Source organism: Microplitis mediator, chromosome 5 (assembly GCF_029852145.1).
Source record: "Microplitis mediator isolate UGA2020A chromosome 5, iyMicMedi2.1, whole genome shotgun sequence".
NCBI lineage: Eukaryota > Metazoa > Arthropoda > Insecta > Hymenoptera > Braconidae > Microplitis > Microplitis mediator.
Genome location: NC_079973.1, coordinates 27,166,850 through 27,190,008, shown reverse-complemented (window position 1 = coordinate 27,190,008; position 23,159 = coordinate 27,166,850). Strand labels below are relative to the sequence as shown.

At 30.7% G+C, this 23,159-nt stretch overlaps 5 protein-coding genes across 9 annotated transcripts; 3 read left to right on the top strand and 2 right to left on the bottom strand.

The window, feature by feature from the left end:
• Window positions 1-3,194: 3,194 nt before the first annotated feature.
• On the top strand, window positions 3,195-4,082 carry LOC130667633 (WD repeat-containing protein 36-like). The gene is made up of 2 exons (XM_057469352.1): window positions 3,195-3,306; window positions 3,412-4,082. Exon 2 carries the CDS (start codon window positions 3,467-3,469, stop codon window positions 4,049-4,051), a length of 585 nt encoding a protein of 194 aa, XP_057325335.1. The 5' UTR covers window positions 3,195-3,306; window positions 3,412-3,466; the 3' UTR covers window positions 4,052-4,082.
• A 735-nt stretch (window positions 4,083-4,817) lies between these two features.
• LOC130667634 (uncharacterized) lies at window positions 4,818-6,522 on the top strand. Of its 3 annotated transcripts, none has more exons than XM_057469354.1 (4): window positions 4,818-5,005; window positions 5,261-5,524; window positions 5,588-5,747; window positions 6,096-6,522. In XM_057469354.1, exons 2-4 carry the CDS (start codon window positions 5,429-5,431, stop codon window positions 6,236-6,238), a joined length of 399 nt encoding a protein of 132 aa, XP_057325337.1. In that variant the 5' UTR covers window positions 4,818-5,005; window positions 5,261-5,428; the 3' UTR covers window positions 6,239-6,522. The 3 variants fall into 3 exon arrangements, with proteins under 3 accessions (XP_057325337.1, XP_057325339.1, XP_057325338.1); XM_057469356.1 differs by having other exon boundaries at window positions 5,250-5,524; XM_057469355.1 differs by having other exon boundaries at window positions 5,231-5,524.
• A 716-nt stretch (window positions 6,523-7,238) lies between these two features.
• LOC130667630 (histone-lysine N-methyltransferase NSD2) lies at window positions 7,239-13,172 on the top strand. 3 transcript variants are annotated; one of them, XM_057469348.1, is made up of 9 exons: window positions 7,239-7,872; window positions 8,020-8,335; window positions 8,409-10,061; window positions 10,133-10,355; window positions 10,431-11,044; window positions 11,120-11,378; window positions 11,461-11,681; window positions 11,769-11,998; window positions 12,645-13,172. In XM_057469348.1, exons 1-9 carry the CDS (start codon window positions 7,678-7,680, stop codon window positions 12,834-12,836), a joined length of 3,903 nt encoding a protein of 1,300 aa, XP_057325331.1. In that variant the 5' UTR covers window positions 7,239-7,677; the 3' UTR covers window positions 12,837-13,172. The 3 variants fall into 3 exon arrangements, with proteins under 3 accessions (XP_057325331.1, XP_057325332.1, XP_057325333.1); XM_057469349.1 differs by having other exon boundaries at window positions 12,623-12,838; XM_057469350.1 differs by having other exon boundaries at window positions 11,769-12,008; window positions 12,645-12,838.
• Window positions 13,173-13,478: 306 nt separating this feature from the next.
• On the bottom strand, window positions 13,479-16,869 carry LOC130667632 (calcium permeable stress-gated cation channel 1). The gene is made up of 7 exons (XM_057469351.1): window positions 16,577-16,869; window positions 16,303-16,417; window positions 15,943-16,163; window positions 15,583-15,862; window positions 14,546-15,478; window positions 13,964-14,473; window positions 13,479-13,905 (listed from the first exon to the last, which is right to left on the bottom strand). Exons 1-7 carry the CDS (start codon window positions 16,603-16,605, stop codon window positions 13,675-13,677), a joined length of 2,319 nt encoding a protein of 772 aa, XP_057325334.1. The 5' UTR covers window positions 16,606-16,869; the 3' UTR covers window positions 13,479-13,674.
• Window positions 16,870-17,118: 249 nt separating this feature from the next.
• On the bottom strand, window positions 17,119-23,157 carry LOC130667616 (ATP-binding cassette sub-family C member 10). The gene is made up of 11 exons (XM_057469327.1): window positions 23,014-23,157; window positions 22,721-22,876; window positions 22,249-22,481; window positions 21,846-22,176; window positions 21,519-21,776; window positions 21,164-21,437; window positions 20,639-21,100; window positions 20,291-20,559; window positions 17,736-20,204; window positions 17,537-17,676; window positions 17,119-17,434 (listed from the first exon to the last, which is right to left on the bottom strand). The coding sequence occupies exons 2-11, from the start codon at window positions 22,856-22,858 to the stop codon at window positions 17,317-17,319; spliced, it is 4,692 nt and encodes a 1,563-aa protein (XP_057325310.1). The 5' UTR covers window positions 22,859-22,876; window positions 23,014-23,157; the 3' UTR covers window positions 17,119-17,316.
• Window positions 23,158-23,159: the final 2 nt, after the last annotated feature.

The following is a 23,159-nucleotide window of genomic DNA, read 5'->3' as shown; positions in this document are numbered from 1 at the left end:
TTTATTTTACACTACAATATAAGCTAGTATATTTTTCTTAAAATTTAAAATATTATATTAAATCGGGACAATCGAATGTCCTTATCGTCAATATTATTAAAATTTTTTTACGATTTAAAATAGCAAATTATTCGGAATTAGAAGTATCCTCCTCTGTCAACTCGACTGGAGGTCGTATTACCACCACATTTTCGAGTGCATTTTCGAATATACCAAATTTTTCATTTATTTGTATTACTCGGCCTTCCAGCGGATCTTCTGTTCCCTGTGGAAAAGCTCTCATAAATTCTAATAAGATATTGAATATTTTTTATGAGAATCTATGAGCTTCGGAAATATCTATGAGATTTAAAAAAATTCTCATATGAATTTTTATGAGAATCTATGAGTCAAAGCTTTTGATGTTTTCCTATCATGATTTCCGTACTAGATTTTTAAAAGAATGAGTAAGATTTTTTAATTTATGAGATTTTGTGACTCGAATTCCGCCAGCGATTATGAGATTGAATAAGTACTTTCACTTCTATAAGATTGTTACAGTTTATTCTAATCTATTTTCAATAAGAATTGATCAGGCGAATTCCAATGTTATAATACTTACAAAATCTCAATAAGATTATTTTTTTATACGAAATTTCCAGAATTTATAAGTTTTAGTAAGAGTTATCCTAGGAGATAATATCTTATTGAATATCATAAAATATTTGTCATATTTTTTGAGAAAATATTCAACATGTATTTCTTCGAAATTTTATGTGACTGAATCAGGAATCACATGGACAAATGCAGACCTTTTTCTCATAAAAATTTTATGAGAATTAGTAAGAAAATCTATAATCGAATTAACTTGTAAAAACCTAAAAGATTTAATTTTAATTTAAAAGCTACGTGATTTATGAGTTTTTGTAAGTTTTAGTTAGAAGGCTATTACTTATAAAATATTATGGAGTACTTATGAGATTTTATAAATAATTTCCATTCACATAAAATATTAATTTTATCAGATTCATTAAAAAATAATTGCTTAACTTCATTTTTTTTTTATAAGAATTTACACCAAAAATACTAATATTATCACTATTTCTTGTACTTTAAATATTTTAACTGTTCGGAGATGAGTGAAAATATAAGTTTTTATGTGATTTTTTACAAACCCAGTAATGTATCTTGCCCCATTTTTTTTTTTTTTTTTGGTGCAAGATACATTATTTTTTTGTAGCGATATTGCATTTTTTGGCTTAAACAGAATAAAATTTCTCGGAACAAGTACTATTCTTTTTACGCAAGTTTTTTTGTATTCTCCGACCAAAATAACAAAAGTTGCTTAAGCCAAGAGAAAAAATTTCTCGGGAGAAAAGATCGATATGGAGAAAGATAAAGTCACCGGTGCTAGGCAGCAGCAGCGGGAGTAGTTCGGTGCTCGCCACGAGATCGCGCCTACGATTTGTAGTGTCCCTGGTAAGACATTTATTTCAGAAGTGTTATATTCCAAATTTCAATACGATTTTATTCGAGTACTCCTCTGTCATTTGACAGACCAACAAGTACCTGTTTGGGTTGTACTATGGTATATCCCATAATACATCATGACTTTAATATTTAATATTAATGTTTACTTGAGTAATTTTTGATGAATAAATAAACGGACTCATTTCATAGATTTTTCGTGAATAGATTGCTATAGATTTTCCGCGTAAATACTCATACAAATATTCTTGAGTATACATAATAGAAACTTTTTGAATTCATGCTAAAAAATTCAATAATTTAGCATATAAACCTTAATCAATACTTCAGAAATCGTCTCATACAATCTTATTCATTTCCAAAATCTACTCAATTGTAAACTTCACATTTTTCGAAAACTTATAAATACTTATAATTACAATATTACAGCTTCTGTTTCTCATAGATTCTGATAATGTATATGAGAATTTTAAGAAAAAAATTTTTTTGATGCACCATCGATGAGAGAATAATTGTATCAGAATTTTTGAGATTTTTCGTGGACAAATACTGATCGTTTTCTCATAGCCAATTTTTTTTATGAGATTTTATAAGACCTTTTCCACAGGGAATTGTTCTAACCGGCGGGATATTGAAATTGGAATTAATGTGTATTCTTTTCCTTGGTGTTTCCGCCACTATTGTTACTTTTTCCGGTGTAATTTCTCTTTTTCGTTTGGTATTTGGATCCATCGGGTCCATTTGCTGATATTTTATCATCATCTTGTTTTTTTGGGTACTGGAACTACTGGATTGACCGTCGTCAATTCTTAAGGAGGTCTTCTTGCCGTTCTGACCCATTTCCAGAGGATACTGGGCAGCAGTATTTTTGGAGGAACAGGCTCCACCATCTCCATTGTCGTCGAGTTTTCGGGGAATACATATCCTTCTTCCTGGCTATGTGGTGCTGCAGTGGTTGATGGAGAACTAAAAAAAAAAAATAAAGGAAAAATAAGCGATTGTTGCTTAAAATGCTACCCTGATTAAAAAAGTGAATTGAAAAGTATTCAAAAAGATTGAAATGAATTGAAATTTTTGAATCTTTCTGAATCCTTCTCAATTCTCAATTCTTTTCAATACTTTCGAATTCCACTTTGGAATTGGAAAGTATTCAAACGATCGAAATTTCAATTCCATTCAATACTTTCCAAAACCGCCGAGGGATTGAAAAGAATTGAAATAATTTTCAATACTTTTCAATTCAGTTTTTTAATCAGGGGAGCCCTTTAGATTGCCGCCAAGAACGTCCAAATCGGTTAATTCGTTCTAAAGATATCGTATACGACAAAAATTAATTTCTTTCAGCTAAATGTATTTTTATTTTCGTTGAACATTGAAATAAACATTTTTTGACTTCGAAGAGCTCAAAAATTTGCCAATCAAATCGTTTTTGAGCTTTCTGAGCTCGAAAAGAGTGGGAAGTTTTCGAGTTGGCCCACTGGGTCAACCGTTTTCAGGTTTTTTTTTCTATTTTTTCCAAAAAAATACACGCTTCTTGATTTGAATTTTAATCATTAATATCGTCGATTTCATAAATTTAAGCCTCAATAAAAAAAAAAAAAATTCCACTATTTATTATTTTTTTAAACTAAGATCTACAATATCGGCCATTAATTCTTGAGCGGTAGCATAGCATCGGGAAAACAAAAACATCTCAAAATGAAAACATGTATAATTTTTTTTTTATACAAATAAAAAATAACGTAATGGCCATCATCACATCATCAGAAAACACGTGCTCTTATAGGAAAATAAATTATGATTTTTAAATTTTAAATTTATTTTATAAATTTATACGCGGTAAGATAATTATTATCATCAGTATTAATTTTTATAATAATTAAATCTACAATAATATTATATTATAATTTTTTTTAAATAATTTTAGTATTTTATTTATTGCAGGATTTAAATAAATAAATAAATAAATAAATAAATAAATAAATGAATATATATAAAAATGCCTGAAACAATGAGTGATGATATAAATAGTGTAAAAATGCCCGAAAGTAAAATATTTATAAAAAATCGTGCTCTAGGTTATTTAAGTAATCATATACCACTTGTAACACGTTACATTAAACGAAGAAAGGATAATTTGATAGTAACTTGTGTGGGAAAAAGTTTTCATACGTACAGTTGTTCGCATTTGAGTCTTTTGACAGTATCTGGTAGTCATCCAGGTGATATAACATGTTTGGCTGGTGATACATATCACGTGTATACTGCCAGCGAGGGTAATATTTATGCCTGGCGTAGAGGGACTGAACTCAAGCATACCTATGCTAAACATAATCATCATGTTCATGCATTATTGCCATTTGGACCAAATTTAATTTCCGTTGATGATGAAAGTATTTTAAAAGTATGGGACATAAAAACAGAGCAACTTGAATTAGAGTTGAATTTTAGTAATAATGTATTTAAAATAACAACAATAATGCATCCAAATACTTATATAAATAAAATACTGTTGGGTAGTGAGCAGGTTAATTTGCAGTTATGGAATATCAGGACATCAAAAATGATGTCGGACACTCGGTAGTTTTTGTAATTAAATAATTAAACTGGTAAATAATTAACAATGAAGAAATTAAAACAATTGAAATGTATATTATTTATAAATTACTGCAATTACAATAAATAAATTAATATTTTTTAAAGTTTAAAGATAATTTTGTCATTTGAATAATTGTCGTTATATCGTTCCTAGTTGGCGCCAAAAATTAATTAACAATAACTTAGAAATTAAAAAATCGCTCTTCAAATCCATTCTTAGAATTATCAATTACTCCAATTAAAAAATTAATAGTTAATTAGTTATTCATAATTAATAATCCACTACTTAATTTTCACTCGATTGGCGGTAATTTTAAATTCGCTGAATTTTACCAACGGAACTATCCCAAGTGGCCAGCTCAGCTTTTTGTTGGCTTTTAGTTATCTATTCCAAGTCAACTTTTTGCTATTTCTAAATGTTATCAAAATGGTAACAAAAAGTACTTTTGAAAAAGATAACTTTTAAAAGTTGTCTTAAAGTTAACATAAAAATGTTAACAAAATATAATATGAAAATGTTAGCAAAATGTTACCATAAAATGTAGTTATAAATGGTGACTTTTTAGAGATAAATAAAAGTTACCAATTTAATGTTGATAATTTATCATCGCTAAAATGTTACATATATGTTGACTTTTTAGTATTATTCAAAAGATAGCATTTTATTGTTAACATTTTACTAACAATTTTGGGTTAACATTTTGCTAATATTATAGTATTTCATTTTGTTATCAATTTGTTGACATTTAGATGTTTTCAACCACAAAAAAGGCGGTAAACGCTGTACAAGCCGCCATTTCGGATATATATATATATATATAAACGCTCGAGTGTGATGTGAACAACATAACCTAATATTATTTTGTCTTTTAATTACTGTGAAATAATTTATAATATAATTTATAGCTATTGATTAACAATACTCAACGGTTCATAAAAGGTAAAATTTTATATATAAGTATGGAAAATTTTCGACAGCGGATACGAAAACCGCTTGATTTGCTTGGACCACGACAACTAAAACGACGTACGCAACAAATACTTGCACTGGAATATTTGTTATCTAACTTAAATAATAATAATAATAATAACACTAACATTAATATTTACAACAATAACAATAACGACAACGACCATGACGACGATAACAGTAGCCGCGATTCAGACGTTTCAGATGATCCTAGCCGTTTTTCAGGAGCTGTCGATCAAGCTAATGATGAGCCTTTGCCATTGATTGATGGGCTTAACTTTTTTGATCAACCAGTAACCCGATCAGAGTATTAGTTACTTAATTTCCATGTGAACAATCAAGTTGCTAGTGGTGATAATGATTCGATTCTTACTGAGTTCATAAAAGAGTGGCATGTTAAACATAAAATCACACGTGAAGCGACTGACGAACTTTTACGCAAACTTCAATCATAGTCTCAAGAACAATGTTTCTATGCAAAATGAATTTGTAAGTACTAATTAGCTGTTGATATTTCATAATTTTTGAATAACTATCATAAAAATATTACAGAAAGACATGATACGGAAAGCTGGTGGTCGCAATGTACAAAAAGCCACTCGTTTTGCATTGGAATCATTCATTTCTGATGAGTTGGCAAAACAAGTGACATGGTCCGGATTACACAGTGAGATTAAAATCTCAGCATGTTTCTTCGTAGAAATTATTAGTGGTAATAGAGCGATAAATAATATTGTAAGATTAACTATCCTGCTTAAAAAATCCGATAGATTCTCATAGCTGTAAGTATAAGGCCCTATACTTAACTATAGCACTTCTCATAGAACAAATTTATTCTTATAAAATCTCTCTAGGAATTCATGAGAATCTATTGGATTCTATGAGATTTTTTAAGCAAGGTATCTACTCTTCAAGTTCTAGCAATAACTTGCTTTTTGAAGCCTTTGATTGATCTTTCTACTGTCAAAGTAAAATAATTTACAACCAAACAAGCTATAAATAAATGCTGTATTTAAATTATTATGTTCATTAATTTTTCTTCGTTTTTTTTCTTTTTTAGAAATTTTATTAAGCACTTTGAACGTTACAAAACCTGATGTTGAACATCAAATGAAAGCCTGGTTTCAACGCGGTAGTGACCGAGCCAATAAGAATACCGATCCTACAAATGGTTCTGTCAAAAAGCAAAAAGTTGCCAAATAATTTGTAGTTACGATCTTTATATTTACAAGTTGTTTTCAAAAAACTTTTTTTTAATAGTATAAAGAGTTTTCTGTTCTCTAAGCCTAAATTAATGATCTCAAAACATAAAAGTAAGCTTATCAGATAAAAATAAAACTATAAGTTAGTGTCACCAGTGCGCTAGTCACAACAACTAGTCTTGATATTAAGCTCACAATTATTATTACTATTATTGTTATTAATATAAAACCTATGAATGTTGTAAAGAAATTGTTAATAAATTTAAGCATTCCAATTATAAAAAATTGTATATTTGTCACAATAAACTGCGAGTGATTACAATTTACAAATAAATATAAACACAATTCTAAAAATATTCTATCATGAAATGAAATATTTATTTTTTCTTGTTTAATATATGTATATAAACAAGAAAAAATAAATATTTCATTTCATGATAGAATATTTTTAGAATTTATGTTTGTTTATTTGTAAATTTTCAAATTTCCCGCGGTTTATACTACCCCTAACCTCTAATGATCCTTAAAATTGTTAACATTAAATCAACTAAAATAAGACTGATTTGTTAAATTAAAGTCAACTTTTTTCCATCAACTTGTTACCAATAAAAAGTTAACAATTTGTTATGTTTTTGGTAACCAAAAACACATTGTGATTTGTTAACAAAAAGTTGAAAAATGTCAACATTAAGTTATGAAAATGTCAATAAATAGTTAACAATTTGTTACCAAAAAGTTATCTTTTTGAGACAGAAAAAAGTTAACATTTTGCTGGACATTAGTAGTGATATTTGTTGATAAAAATTTGCCTTTTTACATCTCAATATAAATGTTAACATTTTTTTTGTTAACTTTTTCGATACGAAAAAGTTAACATTTGGCCACTTGGGTAAAAGCGCGCAAGAACAATTTCACTCTACAGCAGGTAACTAAATAAAAAATATATAATGTATGTGTAATATACTATACATATGTAATAAAGGAGTGTAAAAAGTTGAAGCATCTCTAGGTTATGGCGATTTGCTTAAATCCGCGGGAAACGCGTACATTTATTAGCGTTCGCGTTCCTTTTAGTCATATCGATTACGTTATGTTTACAATAAATGAAAAATGATATAATTATTGGTAAATAAATATTAAATAAATGTTATTCATTGTAATTGTTATAAATTTATAAAGTCAATTTGATAAATTAATATAAAGATAAAAAAAAAAAAGTAATTCTGTGAATTAATTTATTCTATGTAATTATTCGACCACTCTGTTTCCGCTATTGTGGTTATCAAAAGAATATTATTTGGATATTAAATACCGACAATCATTAACAATTATTTGTTAAATAAATATAGTACGTGGTGATATTTAAAAATAATTTTATTAACTGTTTGAATCAAATAATGATCATTTAAATTTATAAATAATATTTATTGTCGAGTAATAATGGATACTACTGGTGATAAACAAGTGGAGAGTGATGAGCATGATAGAAAAAAGATGGATATTGTTGAGGACGAGCTTGTTAAAACTAGAAGTAATGGTAAATTATCTAATTTAAATAATTCAACTATCAGTCGTTATGGCAGAACTATAAGACACGTTATTCAGTCGAATGACAATAAAAATGACAACAATAAGGTAAATTAATACATTTCTTTTTTTTTTTTTTTCATAACTGTAATTATTAATTTATGTTAATATGATGACTGTTGATTATGGTAATTTATTTTAATTATGTTGGTTCAGATTTTATTAAAAATAATTTATTATATTTTACAATTACAGAGTCTGCTTAAACCACCAGCAGAACCAGAGTCTACGGATAGCAATTTGTCAATTACTAAAAACGATGGCAATAAAGTTTTAAATAATAGCGTCAAAGATGTAAATATATCTGATGACACTGATGGTGTTAGTGTTAAGTCTTTGGAAGGTATGGACCCGTCACAAGAGGCTTTGATGAAAAAATCATGGTGGAAACGACCTGATGATACCACCTGGAAAACTGGACAATTGGCTTGGGCACAAGTTAGCACTTTTCCGTACTGGCCGTGTATTATAACCATGGAGCCTGATTCTAATCGCTACGTTAAGTGGAGAGGTAAATAAATAAATTTACATTTCAGCTAACGCTTGGATCTTTAAAATTATAATCATTGATATTATTGTTTCAGCTTTCGGTAAATCAGTAACTAACATGATTCATGTACAGTATTTTGGTGACAAGGGTCGTCACAATTGGGTTCCCGAGGCTTCTTTGATGCCTTTTTCGGGTCTAGATAGCTTCAAGAAGAAGGCCAAAGAGTGGAATACTAAGCCTGATGCTGTCAGAAAAAAGGAGCCAAAGAAATCATGTGGGTATCTAGTGAAACCTACAATCAGTGCTAAATGGTTGATTGCTGTGAGGGAAGCTGAACAAGTAATGCCAATGGAACCAGACGAGAGATTGAATGCCGTAAATCCCAACAGAAAACGCGATCGTCCAATTGCTTTTCTTTTTAATCATTTGGTAACAAAAAAAGTTAAATTAGACAATAATACTGAAAAGAGTAAGTTGAAAAACGGTGTAAAGAATGGCGCAAAAAATAATTTAAAAAATGGCGTAAAGAACGGCGGGAAAAATGGATTGAAAAATGGTAAATTTAATAGCAATAATAATAAAAAATCTGAAGTTGATGATGACTCGAAGAGTATCATCAGTTTAGATGGAGAAATTCCACCTACACCACCATCGAGTCACAAAGATTCAAGTGATGAATCTGTTGTTATTAGAAAAGTTAAAACAAAAGATATTGAAAAAGTTGTTGAACCTACACCAAGTTTTGAGCTTTATTATAACCGCAACAAAGAAGCCGTTGCCAATGTGTCGCCTGACTCGACTGAAGATGATATAAAAACTTATTTAAAAAAGAGCTGGGAGAATATGAGTGAGCAAGCACGTAGAAAATATATTCCACAGGTTAATGGACATAGTAAACAAAGTTCAACGGACCGTGAGACTAATTTTTCAGATGAATCTGCGTCCAAGCGTAAAAGAGGAAAAAAAAATAGTTTAGGCAAAGATGAGTCTATTATTGAGACTGTTAAAAAAACACGTATACCAAATTTATTTCGCGGTACAAAAGCTGAAAGAGTTTGCCAGATTTGTGAGAAAACGGGCAATCTTATACGCTGCAAAGGTCCGTGTTACTCGTACTTCCATCTGAAGTGTGTGAAACCCGGCGAGTCGGAGTCTGAATGCAGTACCGAAGTTGAGGATAATGTAGACGACAAAGCTGTGGAGAATAATAAAATTGATAAGAGTGATATGATTGTTATTGATGATGATGATGATAATAATAAAAAAGATAGTGCTGTTGAAGAGGAAACATTTAAATGTATCGATTGTTTGTCTGGTGTTGCGCCAGCTTGTTTTGTATGCAACGAGCGTGAAAATGAAAGAATAAAATGCTCTGTAATGGCTTGCGGTAAACATTATCACGTTGGTTGTTTGAGGTACTGGCCGCAGTCCCAACTGCAAGACGGCCGATTAACTTGCCCGTATCACACGTGTCACACTTGCATATCAGATAATCCACAAAATGGTTACTCACGTGCTTCAAGTGAAAAAATTATACGGTGCGTTAGATGTCCGTCAACTTATCATGCTGCTACGACATGTTTACCTGCAGGATCTGAGATCATTACTGCAAGTCAAATGATTTGTCCGAAACATTACGTAGCAGCTCATCCGCCGCTAAACGCTACTTGGTGTTTTCTCTGTACCCGCGGTGGCAGTCTTATATGCTGTGACACGTGTCCTACTTCATTTCATGCCGACTGTCTTGGTAAGTTTTCATTAATTAATTAATTATTTATCAGAGTTGAAGTCATTTTTTTATGTCAATTAAAATTTTAGGTATCAATGCACCGGACGAAGCGTTTATCTGTGAAGACTGTGAGACTGGACGTCTTCCACTTTATGGTGAAATTGTTTGGGTGAAACTCGGTAACTATAGATGGTGGCCTTCACGAATTTGCTTTCCTCATGAAGTACCTTCAAATATTCTTACCGTTTTCCATAAACCTGGAGAATTTTGTGTTATGTTTTTGGGTACACTCAATTATCATTGGGTTCATAGGTAATTAAAAATTAACATTCTACTTTTATTTTTATTTAATATGAGTAATTGATGTCTATTACTGTGTACTTGTAGAGGACGAGTGTTTTTATATCAAGACGGTGATTCAAATGTTAAGGGCCCTGTCAGTAAATCCGGAGTTGACGGTGCATTTAGACAGGCTTTAAAAGAAGCTAGTGAACTTCATGAAAGATTGAAGCGTGAAAGAAAAGAAGACGAATTACGTTCAATAAAACCACCGCCTTATGTTAAATTAAGAGTAAATAAACCTGTTGGTAATGTTAAACCCGCAGAAGTTGAAAGTATTGTTGCTTGTGAATGTGATCCAGAATGGGACACACCTTGTGACGCCAACAGCGACTGTCTCAATCGTATATTGTCAATTGAATGCAGCCCTGGTATATGTCCAGCAGGGCCCAAATGTTGTAATCAATCATTTGCAAGGAGACAATATCCTGTATTAGAGCCATTCTACACTCACGCACGTGGTTGGGGTCTCAGGACTGTTGAAAATATTAAGTCTGGTCAATTTGTTATTGAGTATGTGGGCGAAGTTATTGACGAAGCTGAATACAAGCGTCGTATCAAGAGGAAAAAAGAACTTAGGAATGAAAATTATTATTTTTTAACAATAGATAATTATAGGATGATTGACGCCGAGCTCAAAGGAAATTTCAGCAGATTTATGAGTATGATTTATTTATAATAATTATTTAATTTAGTGTATAATTGTAATTAAATTATTAATGATAATATTGTTTTAGACCATTCATGTCAACCTAATTGTGAGACACAAAAGTGGACTGTTAATGGAGACACTCGAATCGGTCTTTTTGCTGTTCGTGATATTGAAGTCGGTGAAGAATTGACTTTTAATTATAATTTGGCTTCTGATGGTGAAAAAAGAAAACCTTGTCTTTGTGGTGCTCCAAATTGCAGCGGATTTATTGGCTTGAAAGCGCAAAAATTATCGCTAACTCCTACCAGTACTGTGCCTCATTTAAAATCAAAACGCGGAAGACGGTAATTTATTTTTATTGTCATGATTATTTTATATTTTGTAAAAAATATTTGCCGTAATTTATGTGTTAATGTTTATTTTCAGTCCACGTATGATATATAAATGCTGGCGATGTAGTAAAGATCTGTCAGATAGAGAAGAATATGTCATATGTAGTTTAAGAACTTGTTCCAAAAGATATCATAAAAAGTGTGTTACTGTGCAAGGCGATGCGTCTAAATTCAGTTGTCCTTGGCATCATTGTCTGGAATGTAATAAAAGAACTGCTGCCCACTGTACATATTGTCCTATCGCTTACTGTCAAAGTAATTTATTATTTTTTTTTTCTTTAAATTTATTCGTGATTGAAAAAAAAACTTAATTTATACAAATATTTGCGTTTGTTTATTTAGCTCATATAGAGGGTAAACTTAAGGAGTACAAAGGAGAAAAAGGCAGCTACGTGTGTCAAGTCCACGAAGATTCGGATGATGTAGATTTACAAAAATCTCTAATACCGGAAATAAAGATTGACTTTGACAATGACATTGAAGCTGACCGAGAATCCTTATTAGCAGATTCCGATAGTCCTATCTCTGAGTTGTTACCCGGAGAATCATCTCCGTGGGTACCAATAGTAGAGGTAAGGGAAAGTATGTAATTTTTATGTAATAATCTAATTATCAACTTTTTTTATTTTCATATAAATGTCTTATAGTTTAATAGAAAAATTGTACCATTTTTATTATGGTTATCATTATTATTGCTATTGTTTTTATTGAAGTGTCAGTTATAATTATATTGAATTATTCTGATAGTTTTGATAATTTATTTGTGGCTGAAAGTGGGCATAAATAAATAAAATTTAAATTTAATTTCTTAATTTCTGTACTGGAAGTAATAATTTTTTTATAAAGACTTTTTTTTTTATTAATCATTGTTGATAAAATATGTTTTTTTTTTTTTTTTTGTATTAACTTAAATTTATGCTAGACATAAAATTAATTAAAATTTTAATTTTGAAGTTATTAATTATAAATATTATTAATTAATTTTTGTTAACCAAAAATACTTAATATCGGTATAAAATACATTGTTTTTAATTATTATTGTAATTTTTAAAAGTGATTAGAAAAGTATAATTTGGAAATTAATTTTCATTGTTTTCTAATTTGCCCTAATTTTTTTTTCTAATAATTTAATTAAATAACTTTTTTTTTTTAATTATTTGTAAAATTATAATTTCAATACAAGCGACATATTGCAGAAAAAAATAAAAATATTTCTAGGTCCAAATAAACAGCGAAGACAGCGAACCATCGCAAAGAGAAGATAATAAAAAGTTAATTGATACAAAAATGGGAATAGTTAATTACAATAATTCAAGATTTACAAGACAAACTTATAGACAACAGTTGTTAGATAAAAATAATCGACGCACAGAAAATACTTGTACGTTACCGACTTTCACTGCCAGTTAATTAACAAATCGCTGGAGGTGAAAGTTTATAGGAAAAGTAATTAATTTTTTTTTTTTTAAATTGTACTAATAATTTTTTGAAAAAACTTTTTATCAGACTTAGTACTATTGTTGTAATTGTAACTTGTACTATTTAATTATTTTTTAACACTATAATGTGTACAATACCATAATCAATTATAAATATTAACAATTTTCAATATACAATTGCAAAATATAAATTTTATTATGTACACTAATTTATATAATAACTACAGTAATTAAATTTACAAAATACTTTTTTCAAAATTGTGTCAATTATAATAAAATTTACACAAAAAATCGATAAAATAAAATACTTCAGTCATTAACAAAAAAAAAACATTATTGTAGTGTTAAAAAAATGTAAATATTTAACAACAAAAAATAATGTTAATTTTTAAAAATCAATACAATTTTCGATAAAATTTATAAAATAATTAAATAGATTGCACAAATTTTTTTTTATAAAAAAAATTAATAACTTTTTTAATAATTATTAATCAAAATAAATACCCAAAAGTTTTTTTCACGAGAAAAAAACTTTTATAAATCATATAAATTATTTTCACAGATCTCGAGTATCACTTTTTGATCGTGTTTTTGTTACTGATTTCTTAATAACAACAATAATAATAATAATAATTAAATTAGTGAAACAATAAGTGATGTAATTAATAATATTGCTAAGTAATTAAAATACTTAAATGAATAAATTTAAATTTTAAAATAAGGTGATGTTAATTTTTAAATTAATAATTCAGTAACATAAACATGAATGATAGTAAAAAATAAATATAGTTATTTTCATATTTTTTATTTTATGTACCAGTATCTCTACCGTAATTTTGGTAAAGTTTTGGACTATCTTGAACCAATGATGGACTATTGGATGGACTATTATCTGCCCGACTATTATCAGTTGAAACAGTTACTTCAGAGTTTGATGTAACTGATATTACTTCTTCAGTAATAAATGACCCATATTTCTTCCGTAATACTGGCGCAATAAAATTCTGGCCGGTTGAAAAGTCACGTTTTACTATCTGTGGCTAAAATAAAAATATTATGTCAGTCACTATTTTAAATGCCTCAAATTAATAATAATACCTTTGGTTTTGAAGCTGGCAGCGTAGCTCCAGTTACAAGACCTAAAATACTGGCAGCAAGACCACTCAGTTGAAGAGCCGCGAGAGGTGACAAACCTTTACGGACTAAACCAAGTGCCAGAAGTGCTGCTTGTGCTAATACAGGAGCAGCACCAGCAGCACTTACTGCAGCACCGGCTAATTTACCACTTCCACTACTTGGTCCATATGCAAAACATAAATTGTGACGATCGACCAGATGTTTTATCAAAAAATACAAAAGAGCGAATGGTGTTATTAACGGACATGCCATACTGTACACTGTGGTCATTGTAAATACAAGTAGCAGCCATGCGTAATGCGCACCAAGTGGGAATTCCCATAGTACAGCTTTTCTGACATAAACACGTTCAGCACGACTTCTTGCCATGCAAAGTCGAAATGTGTATGATATTAATTCTGGAAATCTTACAAGCTCCAGACCACAACCAAATAAGGATGCAGTAATCACATAATTTACAAAAAGTGCACCCTGAAAAATTTATGTTTGTATTTATTTAAATTTTTTATCAGTCGTAATTATCAATGTGTTATTAAAAGTTACCTGATCAGCTAAGAAAATACATTCCCATTGAATAGTTGAATTACCAAAAATAGGACCTTCTAAAACAGCTTGAGCACTAGTCAATCCTAGACTAGGTAAAATAATTACCATAAGTAATAAAAGTGATAGTGTTTTTTTCATCACCGCATTATTCAAACCACTTCTTGTCCAGTGTCTCACTAATAACTCACTACGTCCCACTAGTACTGGCATAAGTGCCGTTATACTCACAAGGATGAGAGTCGGAAGAAATGTCGACAGTACTGAACCCAAATTTTTGAGTTCCGGAGTTATGTCTAATTGATCTAACGCTGACATTACGACAGCTGGAGTTGTTACGAAGAACAAAAAAATAGCTAGCGCTAGATTAATAGCAATAGCATTCAAATACCAAAAAGGTGTAGGTATATTTAAATTTTCCCAGAAAATATCTGAGGGAGCTGGGGCGTAATTTACAACCCACTTTATAGCTGGTGCTGAACGTAACTGACGTCGCATTGTCCTCGCAGCTCCAGGTGTTCCCAATGTTACAAAAGCTATACCCAAAGGTTTACTTAAAGCGACTTTTTTTTCTTCTTCAGCTAACGCCGTCAATCTTATTTCCTCAGCAGTATAAAATTCCAGTGCGTCGATTTTTTTTTTGCAACAGCATCCAATAATTTGACCACACGGATGTGGATATAATTTTAATGGTTCTTTTTTTTTGTTATAATTCTCGCAATACAGTCTAGCCTGTTCTGCGCAATCACGCTGAGCTTCTAAAATTGACAATCTTTTGATATCATGAGCTAGAGTAACATCTTCAACAGTAAGTGTAGGAAATGCTTCTTTAAAATATTCTGTAAGGCTATCAACATTGCACTGGTGCTTTGGGATTTCACTTATCAATAATGTTCTAGCTGCCAATTCCCCTGAGGGCCGTGCGTCACGGACCTGATAATAGTTTTTTTTTTAATTGCTAGTTTATAAATAAATTGAAACATTGTCTTTTTTAATGAGCTCTAGAGTAAAGAGAGTAAAATTAAAAAAAAAATTACCTGCTTCATAAATCTTCTCATAACAAAACTACCTATAGGTAAATATGACATAACAATAATCGTATAAACCCACATCCAATTGGACCTCGCATCTACATTAGATAAAGTTGTAAGACTAAATGTTTCATTGCTATCACGACGCATAGTACCACTATAATTAATTGGTAATGCAACACACAGAGCAACAACCATCATCATAAATGTTAAGACAATAAGATGACGTTCAAATGTTACGTAAAGTAAACCATCGGGTCCTGCTCGTCTTAATAATTCTCTGTCACTGTAAATAATATAAATATTATTATTGTTATTTTTATAGTGTGAGATGTTAAAAAAAAGGAAATAATAATAAATACTCACTTAACTTTGAAGGCAGCGACAATCCATGAAAAAAATCCCCTGTCAATAGTTGACAGTTGAGCACTTACTGATGCCTCCGCTGTCCGGACATCATTTTCTTGGGTTTCTTCATTGTCACCAAAAAACAATTCCATCCATCTATTATCCGACTTGTGTAGCAAAGCTAGTCGTCCATAATTCCATGCTTTTTTTCTCAGTAAACCAAATAAAAATACTAGACACTAATTGGAAAAATTAAACAATTAATTTGAATAATTAAATTGCAACGTTAAATAAATTTTAATTACATAAATTATTTGTACGGAAGGTTGAACAATTTATGTAATAAAATAAAAATTTTATTTTATTTATTGTACTTACCAGGAAACCAATTAAATTAAATAGAAAGTTTGCTGGAATGCCAGCATAGATATCGGGTATTATTGTCTGATTAAATCTGCGTGATATTATGCAGGTTTCAACAGAAGGTGTGTAGCTAAAAATAATAAATATAAAATAATTCAATGATGTCATTTGATTATTATTTTAAAATCAGCGATAACAATATGCTACTGTCGAGTTATTATTTGTTTAATGTCCAAGATATATTTTATTGTTTGTTTGTAATGAATAAAATAAAAGTTTAAAAACTTACTTTGTGTAGGATTGATTTTCGAAATCCATATTTATATTCTAAATTATTAAATAGCTTGGCTCAATTATTAAATGCAGTGTCAAGTAAATCATGTTCGACATGTGTCAACATGACAGCTCACAGAATACTCTCTTGCTGATGATGATTGTTATATTTTCTTTGTCAGTTTGACTTTTGACAGCTTTCAGATGGAATACTGCATTATAAAAATAAATATCACTATACAAAAATTCATTATTTGCTAATAGCTGCTGCTACTGTACTGGTCTGGTCTATATTAATCATCTGTGCTGCCTCTTGTGTTTTATTCTACGTCATGCATGTTTTTAGATTCATTATTCATTCGATCACCAGTAGGAAATTACTTCCAGAGACCTCCTTTCATAATTTTAAAAATCCCGCGTCAAATATTTAAATTATTGTCATAGAAATTTCAAATTTGCTGTCAAATAACAACCCCCTCCCCCGGCTTTTTAAAAAATAATTATTTAATAATAAATTAGGGGGGCTGGATATTAAAATTACAATAAAATAATTTCGTTTATTTATATATCGATTCAGTAGACTTTTAATTATTAGCAATAATTACTAGATCATATAAATTTTATTTTTTAGTAATATAATTATAATTTATAATAGTAAGCATTGAACTTAAATTAATTTATAAAAATTTGTATACTTATAATATTCTATAAAAATATTTACAAGTCTCTCTTTTTTTACAATTAATCACATTATTATTATTCATTCTCAGTGAATTCTTGATTAGCGAGCTTATAAAAATATGAATGGACATCGTCTAATAATACATTTGGTTCATCGAATTCTTGTACTTGACCAGCTTCCATGACTAATACTCTGCAAAAGAGAAGAAAAATTATTAGTTAATTATTATTAGGTAGGAGGTATTGTTTGAGAATACCCTCAATTTAATTGAGTATCGATAAAAATAAATATTACCTATCACAATGCATGATAGTACGTATCCGATGAGCTATTGTGATAACAGTGGCGCTTCTGAAGGAAGACTTAATGGTTGTTTGTATAGCTTTGTCAGTATCTGGATCAACATTAGCTGTAGCTTCATCAATACAAAGTATCTGTAAATAAAATCGCAATGTTATTTTTATTTTAAATGTTAATAAAAAAAAAAACTTACTCTGGCATTGTGTAATAGCGCACGTACTAAACAAAACAATTGTTTCTGTCCAGCACTTAAATTACTACCGTTTTCATCCAATGTCGCTCCCAATCCGCCAAATCTATGAACTAAATTACTGAGCTTACACTTTTCCAGTGCTTTATAAATTTGAGTATCTGGATACTGATCAAGCGGATCAATATTTTCACGTACTGTACCAGAAAATATAAAGGGATTTTGTGGTATTATTGATAACCGCGATCTCAGAGCATTAAGTTGTATAGTATTAACATTAACATTGTCAATGAGTATTTCACCATCATCAATATCAACTAATCTGAACAGTGAATTAAATATTGAACTTTTTCCCGCACCAGTACGCCCGACGATTCCAATTTTTTCCGAAGGTCTTGTCATAAATGAAACCTTGTTCAATGACGGTGCAAGATGTTCTCGGTACTTAAGAACGACTTGCTTAAATTCTACAACACCCTGACTAGGCCAAGCGTAAGGAGGGCTGTCACCAGCTGGATTCTCCGTAGGAACATTATCAAGATATTGTTTTATACGTTCGACTGATATCATTTCCCGTTCAGTTTCTGTGAAAACATTTACGACACCAGATAAAAGTCCAGTTACTGATAACGCATATGTGATTACTAGACCAATTAAACCTGGATCAGCAACGTCGAATTGATGCTGCAGGACTGCCATCACACAGATACCAGCCAGAAGTGCTATGGCAATAAATTGTAATCTGAGTCCTAGCCATTGGCCAGCAGCGATTGATGCAAAGCTTGCTTTCTGATTAGCTTCCAAATATAGTTCATTCTCGTGCTTAAATCGCGGCACGACACGAAACGCTCGGATACTATTTAGACCTTGTAGTGTTTCATTGAAATGAGCGTAGAGAGGTGACAGTGAAGTACTTCCCAGACGTTTTAATTCTCTTGATGTAAGACGGTAGTGGTTTTGGATCCAGTGATAGATTGGCACCAATGGAGCTAGAATTAAAAATATCCAGGGCAAGCCGTAAGCAGTGACGACTATAGTACCCATTAATGCAAAAAACTGAGCTAGCAATATATTTGCAACGAATGGGAGTGAGTCATCGGCTGTGTACGTGTCTGATGAAAAACGGTTCAATATTCTTCCAAGAGGTTGAGAATCAAAGAAACTCGTCCGTCCGCGCAATATTGTTTTCAATAATTGCTTGTGAATTACTATGGCCGCATGAATGCCTCCGTAAGCGAACATAAAAGCGCGGATGAGCGTGAAAATAGAATTGACGAAAGCTAAAATTCCGTAGATCGTTAAATAATATTTAACCGTATTATCGGTTTCGAAGTAGGCTTCAAGTAATTGGTCTCGCGGTGGTGAGATCGTCGAGTGGTTGATTGACATGTTGGAGTGAGTCACCCAGAATGAGAGCCACAAGTCATTTACATTCTTGGAGCTCTGCATCAAGAGCATTGCAAGGAATATGGAGATAGAAAGTGAACGTCCAATGGCATTTAAATAAGAACCGTACACTCCTAATCGTACTGTGCCTCGTTCAACTAATTCTTCTTCTAGCAGCGGATCAACGGTAACTTGATCATCTATTTCATTTAATTCTTTACTCAAGTTTGTAATAGATTCAACTTCTAATCTGTCCACAGACTCTGATGACAATAAATAATCTTCAAAGTCTCTTAATACTTCATTAGGAAGTCCTTGTTTTATTATTTTTCCTTTAGCCATTTCTATCACTAGGTCAGCGTGAATTAAATACTGCGTCTGGTAGGCACATAGTATCCGGGTTTTATTTTTTAATAGACCGAGAATGACATTTTCGAAAATGTACTTGGCTACTTTAGTGTCAAGTGTCGCTAGAATATCATCCAAGAGATAAATATTTTTATCAGCATACACAGCGCGAGCTAGAGATATCCGGGTTTTTTGACCTCCGCTCAATGTACTACCGGCTTCGCCGATTCCTGTCAAATCTTTTTTCGGCAAACTCATCAACTCATCCGTCAACGCACATGCTTTGAGAACTTGTTTGTATTTATTATAATCATAGGCTTTGCCAAACAAAATATTATCTCGTATTGTACCACGTTGCAGCCAAGGATTCTGTTTTACATAACCGAATCCTTTGTCCAGTTCACTTATCGCAACAATGCCATTTAATTTTGTTATTTCTGCCAAAAGTCCATCTAAAAGTAGTGATTTTCCACCGCCTATTTTTCCCATCACTCCTATCAATTCGCCTTTTTTTATTTCTACATTTAAATTTTTCAGAGTGAACGTTTTATCTGTTGCAAAAGTAACTGTTTTTGTTTCTGTAGACGTCGAAGGATATGGCAATATTTCATCTAGATTTTCTTGCCCTGAAAAACTATTTTCTGGTGATCCATTTACAGAAAATGTAACATTTTTTAGTAAGACGTCGACTCCTACAGGGGGATCTGAATAGTAAGTTGAAGTGTCCAAGTCTGTTAGCTGTCGAATAAAAAATAATTTTGTTGATCTAGATACTCGTTCGTAATTATATTAGAAAATACTGGTGAGAAAAAATAATTATTTACATCTAATAGTCTCTGGATACGTTTAACTGAAACCCATGCTTCGGTAAGACCATTCAGGACCCATGGGAATGCATTTAATGGTCCAATTAACATATTTAATAAAGCCATACTTGTAAATACTGTTTTAGCGTCGAGTATATTTCCAAGCAAGACGTATGTTGAAAAAGTGAGAAGTGAAATTAAAACAGGTGTCGTTGCCCAAAAATATACACAGAGTGCATCTAAATATTTGCGGCCTTTTAAATACTTTATTTCGTTTTCTCGAAGACCTGTCGAGGATAAAAAATAATAGTAAATTCTGCAGATAAATTTACAAATATTTTGAATTGGAAATTAAACTTAACCCACGTAAAATACTGCGTAAGAAATGTTCTTCCCAGACGTTTAATTTAATGGTAGTCATGCCTCGCAGAGTTTCTCCGACTAATCGCACCCTCTGGTCTTTGAATTTCATCATCTTTGTACTTAGCACACCAATTTTATTAGCAATAAATTTATTAATGGGTATTAATATTATTGTAAAACTAATTCCCGCCAAAAATGATATTCCAATTTGGGTGTGAAGAAGGTAAAGTGTTACGGCCAATTGCAAAGGAATACTCCAGAGTGTATGGAAACTGGGACAACTGTTGACAATTCTGTCACTGTCTGTGCTCATAAAATTTACTATCTCTCCCATTGTGAATTCCTGATTTAATTTAACACTAGACGAATGCAAAATTTTGCGGTACACTAGTGTAATTATTGTACTGCGGATTTTTAATCCGACAATACTCATCCAAAATGTAAAGTGCGCGGTAGTAAATGCTCCTATAGAAGTTTTATAATTTTAATCCTCATTAACTATAAATAAAATAAATATAAATTATTTACCGATTACAGAAGAGAGAAACATCGCAGATGCATACAAATATCCATAAGAAAGTGGTTCATTTTTATCCTCAATAAATCCTACAAGTTTGTTCAATAAAATTGGACCGACAAATCCTGAACAGTCTGCTATGAATTTCAAAATACCGACAGCATAAAATTGCCATCCGAAGCACTGATGCAAAAGTTTAAGTAGAGATATATTATTACTTGAAGCATCTACTCGTTCCGGTTCATCTTGTTCAATGTCGACATAAATATTTCTTTTTAATCGAGGCTAAAAAATAAATAAATCTTGTAACTCTACACGACTCAATGCCTATTAAAAAGAAATCATTGAAAAAAAAAATGATAGTACTGTCTTGCGGATGTGTTTATCAATATTATAAACAATAGAAGCCGTGGTAGCTGATTCAGGAAGATCGTATAAATCATCAGAATGTTTCAATGATCCTCTGACACCTTTTTCCATCAGAGGAGTCACCCAGTAGAATATAAGTTTCGATAAGAATGTTTCATTTTCCATAGCGGTGCCAAGATAATTTGGATCCTGGTCATTAGGAAAGTGCACGTACGATGAAGTGGGTGAATTTAATAGCGCCGTGTGTTCACCAATCTACAATTTTATAAGCTATCTTTAATAATCAATCGATTTTTAAAATTAAATAAACAAATTTAAATGAACCTCAGTATATCTAGTATTTTGATCAGCACTAATTTTATTTGGCAGCAGCGTCAAAGCGTACAAAGACATCAGAGTGACCACGACAATACTAAATCCCAGTGATAAATGCGGTAGCACATCATCTTCATCGTTATGTTTAACGTGGGACCGTAGCAGCAGAGCAGATACTCCAATCAACATGAAAATAAGTGCTCTTATAATAACAGGTCCTCGTAAACTCAAACGTGGTCCTCGTTTCAGAGTTAATATAAAAAGAAAGTGGACTACCCATGCCAACCCTTCAGTTCCAGCGACGATGTAATCAATCGGTTTGGCTGACGTCGCCTGATTACTTAAATTTATAATAATTATTTAATAAATTATAAGTTTAGTAATTTATTTCATTTGATAATTTATACTTTACCTGGGAAGAAATGTATTATTTGATGACAATTTGGTGTTATGTAGATTAACTGGTGACATTGTTGTGTTTGTGAGTATTATGTAGGCTCGTATTATTGGAAGAGTAATTAGACATCCTGTTATTATTAATCGTAATGTAATAGCATAGTGTGAAAATCTGTCATATGGAATTACTGAACTCTTTTTTCCACAGTAATAAGCTGATGTTATGGCTAGCAAAGCTAATGTTGGTACCTGCGATAAATATTTATTATATTTATATTACAAAGTAATTAAAAATAAAGTAGAAGACCCAATTATTGACACTTTATTTTATTTGTACTACTAAAGAGTATTCAAAAAAAGAAAATTTAAGTAATTTGTACATTTTATTTATCATAAAAAACGAAAAATATTCATTTTTTTTTATTTTTGCTGTCAATGATTGTGACTTTAATTTAAATAATATTTAGATAAATTAATTTATAATTTACTTGAAGGCATAATTGCTGGAAACATAAACTAAGATCATTAGTATCAGGATTTATAGGATTCAAACTTGAATTATTTCCACATAAATTAATCCAGTTCCAAGTCCATCTGCTCTGACTGATAATTTCTAGATTATCCATATTTTTATTTGATAAATCCTTTAAAAAATATAAATTATTTTAATTCAATTATATTACACAGGGAAAATCTAAATATATTTATTGACAGTTGACAAAGGGAAAGTAATAAAAATATTTTTAATAATTATTTGACTTAAAATTAAACTATTACTCACATCTATTTATTGCGATGAATGATTATCATAAACTACAACATTTTGATATAAATATTTAATGCCAGGACTTTTTTTATCTAAATATAATAAATATATATTTTTAAAAAATACAAAATATATGTCCTCAACATTTAATTCAATTGTTT

What these genes read in the sequence shown, in the direction of transcription:
- LOC130667633 (XM_057469352.1), top strand. Translation starts at nt 3,467, where the DNA reads ATGCCTGAAACAATGAGTGATGATATAAATAGTGTAAAAATGCCCGAA.
- LOC130667634 (XM_057469354.1), top strand. Translation starts at nt 5,429, where the DNA reads ATGTTAAACATAAAATCACACGTGAAGCGACTGACGAACTTTTACGCA. An exon ending in TTTCTATGCAAAATGAATTT is followed by an intron (nt 5,525 to 5,587) that starts GTAAGTACTAAT and finishes AAAATATTACAG; the next exon opens with AAAGACATGATACGGAAAGC. An exon ending in CTTCGTAGAAATTATTAGTG is followed by an intron (nt 5,748 to 6,095) that starts GTAATAGAGCGA and finishes TTTCTTTTTTAG; the next exon opens with AAATTTTATTAAGCACTTTG.
- LOC130667630 (XM_057469348.1), top strand. Translation starts at nt 7,678, where the DNA reads ATGGATACTACTGGTGATAAACAAGTGGAGAGTGATGAGCATGATAGA. An exon ending in AAATTTCAGCAGATTTATGA is followed by an intron (nt 11,045 to 11,119) that starts GTATGATTTATT and finishes ATATTGTTTTAG; the next exon opens with ACCATTCATGTCAACCTAAT. An exon ending in TCCTATCGCTTACTGTCAAA is followed by an intron (nt 11,682 to 11,768) that starts GTAATTTATTAT and finishes TTGTTTATTTAG; the next exon opens with CTCATATAGAGGGTAAACTT.
- LOC130667632 (XM_057469351.1), bottom strand. Translation starts at nt 16,605, where the DNA reads ATGGATTTCGAAAATCAATCCTACACAAA. An exon ending in TGAGAAGATTTATGAAGCAG is followed by an intron (nt 15,479 to 15,582) that starts GTAATTTTTTTT and finishes AACTATTATCAG; the next exon opens with GTCCGTGACGCACGGCCCTC. An exon ending in TGCCAGCTTCAAAACCAAAG is followed by an intron (nt 13,906 to 13,963) that starts GTATTATTATTA and finishes TTTTTATTTTAG; the next exon opens with CCACAGATAGTAAAACGTGA.
- LOC130667616 (XM_057469327.1), bottom strand. Translation starts at nt 22,858, where the DNA reads ATGGATAATCTAGAAATTATCAGTCAGAGCAGATGGACTTGGAACTGG. An exon ending in AAAATACTAGATATACTGAG is followed by an intron (nt 21,777 to 21,845) that starts GTTCATTTAAAT and finishes ATAAAATTGTAG; the next exon opens with ATTGGTGAACACACGGCGCT. An exon ending in ATAAACACATCCGCAAGACA is followed by an intron (nt 21,438 to 21,518) that starts GTACTATCATTT and finishes TTTATTTTTTAG; the next exon opens with CCTCGATTAAAAAGAAATAT.